This window comes from Dermacentor variabilis, chromosome 1 (genome assembly GCF_050947875.1).
Source record: "Dermacentor variabilis isolate Ectoservices chromosome 1, ASM5094787v1, whole genome shotgun sequence".
Classification (NCBI taxonomy): Eukaryota; Metazoa; Arthropoda; class Arachnida; order Ixodida; family Ixodidae; genus Dermacentor; species Dermacentor variabilis.
Window position 1 is genome coordinate 270,614,892 of NC_134568.1, and position 12,048 is coordinate 270,626,939.

The 12,048-nt window shown below is 43.0% G+C and overlaps 1 protein-coding gene across 3 annotated transcripts in view; it reads right to left on the minus strand.

Moving 5' to 3' along the window:
* Positions 1 to 834: 834 nt before the first annotated feature.
* The window catches only part of LOC142564583 (uncharacterized), a 219,690-nt gene continuing 208,476 nt past the window's right edge, over positions 835 to 12,048 (minus strand). For all 3 annotated transcript variants that reach the window (XM_075675649.1, XM_075675653.1, XM_075675642.1), the window contains exons 22-24: positions 11,364 to 11,512; positions 7,117 to 7,282; positions 835 to 979 (exon numbers count right to left, since the gene is read on the minus strand). In XM_075675649.1, the coding sequence (XP_075531764.1) occupies positions 938 to 979; positions 7,117 to 7,282; positions 11,364 to 11,512 (357 nt within the window). In that variant the 3' untranslated portion in view covers positions 835 to 937. The remainder of the gene's footprint in view (positions 980 to 7,116; positions 7,283 to 11,363; positions 11,513 to 12,048) is intronic.

Below are 12,048 nucleotides of genomic sequence, written 5' to 3' on the forward strand. Positions count from 1 at the left end.
TTTTTCTGATATTTTATTTCCTTTACCATTCAGCTCAGAGTAAGGAACTCAACTAAACAGTTAATCTGGTTTACCTCTCTGCCGCTTATCTCTTATTTCCTCTCTCTCACTCCCTCTACCGCTCCCGGATCGTTCATTAAACCTTGTTCTCAAACTTCCACACGGCAAAAGGATATATCCTTAAGCGCTGATTTCCTGTAGTACACGGTTCAGGCATGTTTGGTGTATATAAATATGCAAAAACTGTATATTGAAATTATATTTAATGCTATCAGAAATTGCAGCAATCAGCCGCTTTGTTTCTTTTTTAGAGTTGTTATGGCATGGAAATTTAAGACTTTTTGGCGGTGTTCTTCTAAGACTTCAACGTTTGACGAAGAATGTTACTACACGTACTCCGTGCTTCAGTTTATGCTCTCATTAATATTCTTTGGGAGATTTCAGGCCTTGACGCTAATCTTGCAAAAGAAGTAGCAGCTTCTAAATTTTTCTTTTGATTTTCCTCCTCCATTTTCAAGATTCCGAAGCTTCGGTGCTTGTCATAGATTTTGCTCCTGCCCTTCACGGATATCGCTCGGCTTAGCTTGGCTGCCACTTTTTTACAAAATCGCGACCTCGAAAATCAAGTGTGATTCATCTTTGGACCTTTGCGGTGCCTTCAGAAAAAAAATATCATAGAGGCTAACAAGCAACCCAGACAATTGTGTTGCCACCACCACGCGGTTTTGAACAATAATGAGCACCAAATTTTAAGTAGACTGACGCCAGAATTCTGCTTTGGTATGAGGAAGTTAAATTATTCTGAGCGAAACAGTCTTAAAAAAAGAAAACAAGGAAAATGAAAGTTTTTTTTCAGGACACTGAGAGTTGATTTTCTTCTTGTGTTGCACCTCCGCTCCAAGACGTTGGATTTTGATATAATCTTGCGTCATTGGCTTCAGCCGGCGCCTCTTTCCAGTGGCACATCGGTGTCGATGACCTGAAAGGAACATATAATAATTACAGCAATACGAAAGAGTAATTCGTGTGAAACTTAGAGGAAGATTGCTCTCAAAACGTAAGGCGTAACTGTTCAGCAGCCTTCCAGTACGATCACCATCATCAACAACAACAACCTATTTTAAGTCCACTGCAGGAGGAATGCCTCTCCCTCCGATCTCCAAATTACCCCTCTGCGGCGCCACTCGATTCCAACTTACGCCTGCAAATTTCTTAATTTCATCATTCCACCTAATCTTTTGCCGTCCTCGACTGCGCTTCCCTTCTTTCGGCACACATTCTGTAAACCTAATGGTCCACTGGTTATCTAAGCTACGCATTACATGACCTGCCCAGCTCCATTTTTTTCTCCTAATGCCCATTAGAATATCGGTTATACCCGTTTGCTCTCTGATCCAAACCGCTCTCTTCCTGTCTCTTAACGTGATGCCTAGCATTCTTCGTTCCATTGTTCTTTGCGCGGTCCTTGTTCTCACGCTTCTTCGTCAGCCTCCAAGTTTCTGCCACATATGTCAGCACCGGTAAAATGCACTGATTGTACACCTTCCTTTCTGAATCTTCTTTTGAAGCTTTTGAAGCTTCCAGTCAGGAGCTGACAATCTCTGCCGTATGCCCTCCAACCCAATTTTATTCTTCTTTGAAGTTCCTTCTCATGGTCAGGGCTCCGTGTGATTAATTAACCGGGGTAAACGTACTCCTTCACAGACTCTAGAGGCTGACTGGCGATAATGAACTCTTGTTCCCTTGCCCGGCTATTCATTATTATCTTTGTCTTCTGCATATTAATCTTCAACTCCACTCTTACACTCTATATGTTAAGGTCCTCAATCATTTGTGGTAACTCGTCCCCAGTGTTGCTGAACAGGACAATGTCATCTGCAAACCGAAAGTTGCTGAAATACTCGCCGTCGATCCTTACTCCTAAGCCTTCCCAGTTTGATAGCTTGAATACTTCTTCCAAGCGCGCAGTGTATAGCATCGGAGAGATTGTGTCTTCTTGTCTGACCTCTTTCTTTATAGGTATATTTATACTTGTGAAGAGTTAGGACAGCTGTAAAATTTTTGCAGATATTTTCCAAGATATTTAAGTAAGGCTCCTGCGCTCATTCATTATGTAATGCATGTATGACTGCTGGTATCTCTACTGAAACAAATGCATTTTAGTAATCTGTGAAAGCCATGTAGAAAGGCTGATTGTACTCTGCAGATTTCTCGATTACCTGATTGATTACATGGACGTGATACATTGTACAGTATCCCTTCCTGAAGGCAGCCTGTTCCCTTTGTTGACTGAAGTCAAGTATTGCCCTTATTCTATTGGGAATTCTCTTGGTGAATACTTGATACAATAGTGGAAGAAAGCTAATGGGCCTTTAATTTTTCAATTCTTTAAGTTTCCCTTTTTGTGGATTAGTATAATGTTGGCATTTTTCCAGTAATCTGGGACCCTTGAAGTCGTGAGACATTTCGTATAAAGGGCAGCAAGCTTTTCAAGCATGATGTCTCCTCCATCTTTTATTAAATTGACCAATATTCCATCTTCTCCTGCCGCCTTTCCTCGTTTCATGTTTTCTAAGTCCCTTCTAACTTCATCACAAGTTATAGAAGGAGCCTCTGTAACCTGTTCATTATTACTTTCAGTGGAGGTATCCTGGCTGCTCTGGGTATTGTACAGGTCAGTATAGAATTATTCCGCTGTTTTTACTATATCTTCGAAATTGCTGATAATAATACCCTGCTTATCTTTCAGTGCATACATCTTGGCTTGTCCTATGCCAAGTTTTCTACTCACTGATTTCATACTGCGTCTATATATAACTGCTTCTTCAGTCTGTCTTACGTTGTAATTTCTAATATCCTTTATTTTCTCCTTTTTGATCAATTTTGACAATTCTGCGAATTCTATCTGATCTCTTGAGTTGGACTGTTTCATACTTTGTCGTTTCTTTTTTAGTTCCTTCGTTGCTTGGGAGAGCTAACCTACTGGTTGTCTTGATGCGTTACCTCCCACTTCAATTGCTGCTTCTGAAACCGGCCTAGCTACGGTTTCATTCATTACCTCTATGTCATCTACATATCGCTGTTCTAAGGCTTCATATTTGTTTGCAAGTACCAGCCTGAATCTGTCCGCTTTTATCCGTACTGCGTCTAGCTTGGCCTGTTTCTTCTTGACCAATTTTACTCTTTCTCTCTTCAAATTCAGGTGAATCCCAGACCTCACTTACCTATGACCACTGCACTTTAACCTGCTTAGCACTTCTATATCCTGCACTATGCTGGGATAGGCAGAATGTATGAAATCGATTTCATTCCTTGTTTCACCATTAGGGCTTTTCAAGGTCCACTTTCTGTTGCTAAGTTTTCTGAAGAAGGTGTTCATTATTCGTAGCTTATTCCTTTCCGCGAATTCTACCTACATCTCCCCCCTAGTGTTTCTAGAACCGACGCCGTAGCTGCCAACTGCTTGTTCACCAGCCTGCTTTTACCCCATTTTTGCATTGAATTCGCTCTTTACTACAGTATACTGAGTTTTGACTTTCCATGTGGCTAATTCCACATTCGTAAAACTGATCTACTTCATCATCAACATGACTGGAGGTTGGAGTGTAGGCTTGTACAACCTTTAATCAATACCTCTTATTAAGTTTTATTACGACTATTACTGCCCTTTCATTTATGCTGTAGAATTCGTCAATGTTGCCCGCTATGTCCTTATGTATTAGGAACCCTACCCCGTATAACTTGCTATTTGGGAATCCTCTATAGCAGTGGGCGTGGCCGTTAATACTATATAAGCCTTACAAGTGCTTTTACCTTCACTATAAGGCCAATGATATCCCAAACAATGCCTGATAGTTCCTCAAAGAGTCTTACTAAGTTAGCATCACTCGAAAGAGTTTGGGCGTTAAATGTTGCAAGGGTCAATTTCCATTGGTGGCCTGTCCGGGTCCAGAGATTCTTAGCACCCTCTGCTGCGTTACAGGTCTTACCGCCGCCTTGGCCAGGTGCTCCGCAGTTGCTGGGGGCTGAGTGCCATGGGTTAATGGTAGGAATCATGAGGGAAGTAGTGACCGAATGCTGCACCCGGGAGGCCAATTACTGTTCCGGTGAGGGAGCGTCTTTGTTGAAGCTTAGTGGCCATTCCTAATTAGATTAGTATAGCCCCACTAGTTCTCAGCTGTGTGGCACAGCGCGAAGCGAGACAGGGGACACAGTAAAAAACGTGGACAAGCGCTTACTGCCAACTTAAGCTTTATTGCCTGATATAAGGTGTTATATAGAAAAAAAACAGAGGGAAAACGACATTATATATATATATATATATATATATATATATATATATATATATATATATATATATATATATAAACTAACAATCAAGACGAAAAAAATAAAGATGATAGACATTATAAAGATGCCATCTCCCTTCCTGATAAGGCCAGGGATGGCTTACTTATGCACAGGCATACTTCACGTGCCATTCTACGATGATGCGCGTTCGGTCATCCCTGTGTGTGAAGATTACTTTTGTTTTTCCAAACAAAGGGGTAAATCCGCGTGCGCTGCAATGCAGGGCTATGAAACCTTCTTTTCTATTCTTAACATTAGTCGTAGACGATCGTTCCCGCAGACGATCGTTCAGACACCTGCCTGTCTGGCCTACGTAGCATGCATTGCATATCAAGGGGATTCTGTGCACAACCCCCTGCACACAATCCACGTAACGGTTGCCGTGCTTCACTTCACATAGGGCTTTTTGTTTCTTTATGGGGGTGCTTTTCCTTGATATCGAACAAAGCTTTTGTGGGGCAGAAAACACTACACGTACACCAAATCGCTCACCGGTTTTTTTTAAGTCGATGGGAGATCTTATGCTTGTGTAGAATCACCGCGACCTTACGGTCCTTCTCTGTGGGCTACTCTTCGGTGACAATGGCTTCGCTGTTAGGTTTCCTTCTTTTTCTGCCGATTGCCTAGCTACTGAGAAGAGCAATCCGTCAGCATAGCCCGAGGCTTTCAGGCATGTAACTTGAACTTGAAAAGTGCAATTTAGCCTATGGGGGCAGGGCCGGTCTAAAGCATTAGAGAAGGAGCACAGGCGCCTAATCGGCGACTGTCCTGTATGCATTCTCTCTGTGTCCTGTCCTCAAAACGCGCAGTTATAATCATGTTCCATCAAGCCAGCAACCAACTAGCCCACCTAAGTCTGTTAAGCTGAAATAGTTTACTGTGTGCTGATGAGAAGGGCAGAAGTGGTTTGTGCGCACGGGGCTCATATGTGCAGCAAGCATGATCATTAGAAAACACGAGCTTGAGGTCGAGGAAACGGAGGGAATCATCTTGTGGCATTTAATGTTTTAAGACCAGGGGGGATAGACATTCTTCAAATATACCGACTAGTTGTGATGAAGCGGAAAACAACTCCGAGGTACCACACTGTAAAAGTACCAAAAAGTCACCCACGTATCCGAACGTTCTCAAAACCTTAGTTCCTTCTAATAGTTGCTGCAAGGCTCTGTCTGATTTTGTCAAAAACAGGTCGCTCAACAAAAGCGCAATAAAAGACCCGATGGACACTCCTTTGTTCTGAAGATATATTTCGTCATTGCATTTCATGAATGTGGATTCAAGGTAAAACTGCACCAGATTGAGGTGACTTCCCGCGCTTAACCCTGCTCGGTTACGAAAGTCAACCTCACCTAAATCTTCAGTGCATTCACTGATGCATTCCAACAGCCTATTGTTTGGGAGCGAGTATTAAAGGTCCTTAATGTCGATCGAGAATGCGATAAGCTTACGACATTAATTAAGTTTAAGGAAATGAATCACCTCTTGGAAGTTATTAATCAAAAACTGATCTTCTGCGGATAATGATTTCAGATTTTGTTGCAGGAACAACCTCAATTCTGCCACGCTCCTCGTTCTTAAACGATAAGAATTATGAGTTTTTGCCGAAAAGAACATCTCCGAACTCGCCTTCTTGCTTTTCTGGATTCATTTATGTTGTTTTCCCTCTGTTTTTTTTTTCTATATAACACCTTGTAGCAGGCAATAAAATTTCAGTTGTCAGTAAGCGCTTGTCCTCGTTTTTTCCTGTGTCCCCTGTCCCGATCCGCGCAGTACCACAAAATCTAAAATGGAAAACAAACTAGGCCAAACCATCACCCGTATGGATCTCGGCGTTTTAGCCGGTGTCAGGCGCCACTCCAATATGCAGCGCTGAGCAGCCGTTCATCACCCACTCAAATCACATTCAATTAAATCAGTGCACGTGTGAGCAGTTGTTATAGTCCTTCAGTTTCATCACCAAAGTGCGTACAGGTTCATTTGCTTGCATATAAAGTCACAGGTTTATTTCCACCGACATGAACATAATGTAGAGCCATATATCGATTCATATGTACCGAAGCGGCAAGTAACTTGTGGTATATGCGGAAACTTAAAAAAGAATCACGGACTTTTACGTGCCAAAACAACAATTTGATTACGAGGCACACCATAGTAGGGACTCCGGAAATTCGGACCACCTGGGGTTCCTTAATGTGCACCTAAATATAAGTACACGGGTGTTTTCGCGTTTTGACCCCATCGAAATGCGGTCGCCGTGGCCGGGATTCGATACAGGCGCTGCTAACAACTAAGCGAGATACAGTATATAAAAGGTTCCCAAAGCGCAGGCACACCAGCTACCTCGGGAAGACTACTGAGGGTGATTATCAAAACTTCGCTACAATATGTCATTAATCAACCAACTAGCCCAACAAGTCATCCTGCAGTATGCGGGCTCACGGTATATCGAAACTTACTCAGGTCTTAGTTAGGCAGAAATCCGCATCACCTTCCCCAAATATAAATATCTGCGCTTTTCTGAACGACACCATGACTCGTGCTTGCTTTACCGAGCACTAGCGAGGCGACAGTGAAGTGCGAGCTCCTCAGGAGCGGGGGGAAGTATGACGACCCTCACTGCCCTCGCGCAAAGGGCGCCGGTGGGTTCCCGCGCTGTGCGGGTGGCCCTTCGTTCGCAGGGACCGATAACAGCGGGACTCCGATGCTACGAGCACTCTGCTGCGGCCGCTGGCTACACTTCAACCGTTACGACTGTTGGTGCATTACCTTGATGAGAGCGTCCTGGTATTCCCGATCCGACAGCTTGTAGCGCGATGGCAGCCGGATGTTTGCGCGCTTTAGCACCAGCTCCAACTCGTCCACGTCGAATATGGGTAAGGGGTCGACGTGGTTCTTGAATATCAGCTGCCCGAGGTATTCCACGTAATGCATTCTGTGGAGAGGTAAGAGAATGGTGGAACCGCGCTTATAATGAGGTGCACCCGTTTCTTCTTCCTCGTCGTGAGTGTTTTACCGCGAAAGCTGTGTGAGAGACACTTAGCGAGATTTGCATTCGTTAGGCGAGCGCAGCAAAGTCACCAGGCTGGTTTCAGATAGGCCCAATTTGATGCACGTGTAGCAGGCCTCCAGTTAAACTTTCTTTGGCAGTTATGACGAAAATCAGGAGACAAGCGAGGCGCACACCAGCTCGCGTCAGGGGACCCTAGCTTGTGTTTGAAGTGGACGCGAAAATGCATTCATTTCTTTAAATCATAGAAAAGTTACACTCTGCTTACGCTTACGATGCCTTATGTTCTTTTCTTATAACAGCTGTGCCACATTTTGGCATACGAATAGTGTTAACGGCACATTATCTAAAACTTCAACCCTGAATAAAAGACCAGTCTTCATTTCATGTTGGTATCATTTATTGTTCTTTCACAAATCTTTACGAGAACGAATGCTTATCGATTGAATAGAATTTGTGTTACAAATATGGAAAATTTTGCAACGATCACTAAGAGGCAGCAATAGAAGGTCTCAGTAGATCGTGCGCACAGTACGAAAGTCTCTGTGGCATTTTGTACTCCTGAAAGTAAGTTCTAAAGATAATTTTATGTGACTTTCCACTTACTGAGGAGTACTGTCAAGATGTCACCGGGACAGCGGTTAACATCACAACAGCAGTACCAACAAAACAGCTGTGCCTGAATTGCGCGGGAAATGCAGGGTGATCATTGTTAAGTTTTATGGAATTGTTAAAAATAGCCTGTTAGAGATGATTCTCGTCCTTCAGCTGGATTATTCAGAAAGGCGAACATTACTTGCACGAGAAATTGAAACACACATTCAATTAATTAACAAAACTCCGCAAATTATCTTTAGCATTAGTTACTTTACGGCACATGTTGCAAATTACGAATTGTAGCCGGTGAGTTTGCAAAGCGTATCTATTCGGAATGAATTTCCACAATGGCGCCAATTTGGAGATATACGCCGTCAAACTTGCTGCAAAAAATGCACCATTGCTCAACTTGTTTAACGAAACGTTATTTTATGCATTCACACACAAAAGTAACCGGAACGCCCATGTATTTCGTTCCACACTTTGGGAAAGAGTATTTCCAAATTAGCTTTTATCCTGGAACATCATTTCAAGTGGGTTCGACTTGAAAGCTCACCGGCTACAATTCGTAAGTTGCAGGTTCAGTAAAGTACTTATTGAGACGTTAATTAGTGGATTTTTGTTAATTAGTTGAAGGGTTTCCATTTCTCGTGCAAGTATTGTCCACTTCTTCGAGTAACCCAGCTCACAGACAGGAATTATGCTACCTGCCACCAAGCGCTTTTTAAAAGTTCCATAAAAGATCACCCTGCATAAACCTCACCTGGTGACATAGTGAATTACGGGCGAAATCTCAGGGCAATTTGTTTACTTTGTTTCTGGCCTATTGCTTTTATTGCCGCTGTTCGTAATCATTTACGGCACCTACAGTTGTGACATATATTGGGACATATATATGCATACGGCCTTTTATAGACTAATAAATTTTTTTGTAATAGCAGTGCTATTTGATATTCAGCATTTCGCCGTTTCTTGCACAAATCAAGCCCTTTTTTTACTTTTTTTTCTATCATTCCTGCAGTTTATGAAGCTAAATGTTTTGAATGGTAAGGCCATGTATTCAGGCCCCCTATACTGTACCATCAATACCCCAGAGCGATTTAAATCAGGTTTGTTGTTTAATAAAACTCACTTTAAACATGTGGTATGCTTGTGGTGCAGGATTGCAACTGATGTAAACTACTGTGATGTAAACAGCACCTTTTCATTCAGATATATTGTTATGCTTTAGTTGGGAAACGGACAGAAAAAGGTTGCCTAACGAACTACTGCGCGCTTATCTTCAGCTTCACAATGCTTTGCATGACTGTTAATATGTCTGGAAATGCAGTCTGTACACATCCAGGCTGCATTTATTTCTTGAGTGATCTCTTGTCACGAACAATTTATCCCTGCGTGTTTTGCCCTGGCTAAATTTTCAAACACGTGAGGATGATTACTCTAATGACCCCTGCTGTCCTTTTCAATTTCTACTGTAAACAAGAAATGAAGCAAAACATCATGTGGTGCGAATCTCATCGCGCTATCTCACATCTCTGTAGCATATGCCTCTATAGTGCATCTCTGCACTGATCGATCGGCATCATCTGGCACCTCCGCAGCTGCTTTCATCTCCCAGCCTTGTCTTTTCGACGAAGCTTCAAACTCGATTACAAGACAATGTAGGCGGCTGTGGATGCAGCTGCCATTCGCTAAGCAGTTCCTTTGAAATCCCAGGAACCGCCTTCAAACGGCCCTTTTGATGCTAAACAAGCATTACATGTTATTGATTTTGTGCTTATGAATTTTATGGCTTGCTCACGAAGCGGCCGATTTTTATAAGTCCACCTTGCGAAATGAGAACGATATTACATGTCAATGGGTAGGAAATGAGTTGGACAACATGCAAACAAAGTTGGCATTCCGCAATTTCAATTTAGATCCCATTTTCCAGCACAGATGCTAACGCTGTGTTATACAACATCATGCCCGTAACTACAGCTATTGGATTCAGCTAGGTCACCGCCATCGCCGCCTCCACGTGGCGACTCTACACAACATCCAGAAAGGACACGTATGTTTTCTGCTTAGAAGGAGATTTGGCGTGGTTTTACGCATCACTATAATCATATTATTCGCCATCCAGACGGACCGGGCTGCTCCGGAGACTGTTTTGATCGCGTGCTTTGTGCGTGATCAGTTTGATCGCCGTATCTGCGATAGTAACAATCCGTAACTGAATTTTCTGCCCGAATTGAAAACCGGCTATGTTATGAAAGTCTTCATTTGAGTCCGTGACCGAAATACTCTGCGTAGCAGACCAGAAAAGTGATTGCGGCTTTTTCTGATACATTGTTCATACGCATCTACTTTTCTCTCCTAATCTCCATTCTCGCCTTTTACTTTTGCTTTCCTTGGCCCAACGTTGACTAGCTGACCAGAACACACTGGTTAATGCCGTGCTGTTTTTTTTTTAAGTAAGCCGCTTTCTTCAATGAACCTAGCAACACATTTTATTGTGTTTTGTTGTCGCTCTGCATTAGCTCAAACATTTGATTGGCCACACTATTATAATGTGTACGCCCTCTTTCTGTCTTTCTCTCTCTCGTAAGTAAATACGTTCCGGACTAATTTCGCGGTGCTGGTTAAGCGGATTACACGCTTGACGAAAACGGAGAAAAGAACTTAGCAACACGATCTCATTAAGGCAAGAAGCGATAGAAGGGTAAACAAACGCCCTTCGACGTGCTTGCTTAGCTTATTCGTATTCGCTGGAAGATTGGTCCACTTATCACTTTACCTAATCCGTTCCGTTATGCGTATAGGCACTATCAGCATTACTTGAAATGCGAACAGAAAATAACTAATCAGAACTCTTGTTCCGAGTAATTGCATGGAAGTTCGACGTGCACAAGCTAAGGCAGCCGGTTTCTAAGCCTACAATACAGTAGTCCCAAGTGTATGTTCGTTTCGGAGTCCGAATTAAGCCACGGTTAAAAATCGTCGAGACAAATCTGAAAACACAATAACGCATTCGAGTCGTTTTCGACTGGCTAGAGCTCCCCATTATGCTGAGAGCACATCCGAGAGGAAAAAGACGACACTCGTTTAGTGAGAATGTCATAAGGTGAAGAAGGCCCACAAGGCGTAGCCTCAGACATTCGTTCACTGAATGAATTCTGTGGTTGTATACGAACTAGAACCACGATTTCATTATGAGGCACGCCGTAATGGGGTACTCCAGACTAACTTTGACCACCAGGGGATCTTTAAAGTGCCCCCCAATGCATGGGACACAGGCGTTTTCGCATTTCGCCCCCATTGAAATGCGACCGCCGCGGCCGCGTTTCGATCCCGCGACCTCGTGCTTAGCCGCGCAACACCATAGCCGCTAAGCCACCGCGGCGGGTGACAATCGTTCGTTGCCCACCTGCACAGTCCTGCCGTGCCTTCTTCCACTGTTCTACCACATACGTCGTCCTTGAAGCCATCCCTGGTCTCTTTCTGCTCAGGAACTTGGCAACGGGACGTCTTCACCCAGTGAGCAGGTGAGTCCCGATTGTAAACTATCTTGCTTTCCTGCAAAGTGTTTGTCGTACAGGTTGAGAGGCGGCAAAGAGAACAGGCGCACGAACGAGGAATAGCCGGTGCCGCATCAAGGCACCATATATTTTACATTTCACAAACGTAGGGTTGCCGTTCTGTACTTTAACGTGCCACTGACTGACTTCTTAGACACGTGTCTTTATACTGTGCTGTGTTTAAAAGCTGTGTCTTTTACTGTGTTTCTGTATACCTTCGATCGTAGAGCTCTGATTGTTTCTACCCTTCTTGTTATGAGTGATTTTTACGTTGTTTATTCGCATGTTGTCGTTTTGAATATATTATACTCTCAGTCTAAAATTTTTGCAAACATTGATGTGACAATTAGGAGTACAGTTTTCAATCTGATTTTCACTGAAAGAAGCATTAAGACACAAGTAATAATAATAAATCTCGCATACCATGAAGGCGACTTACCTTGTTTCAGTGTAATGTTAAGCATATAGCGGTCTCTTAATCTGCAGGAATGTCATAAACATTCGTATTAAATGAGCTAAATGTATAGAGCCTCA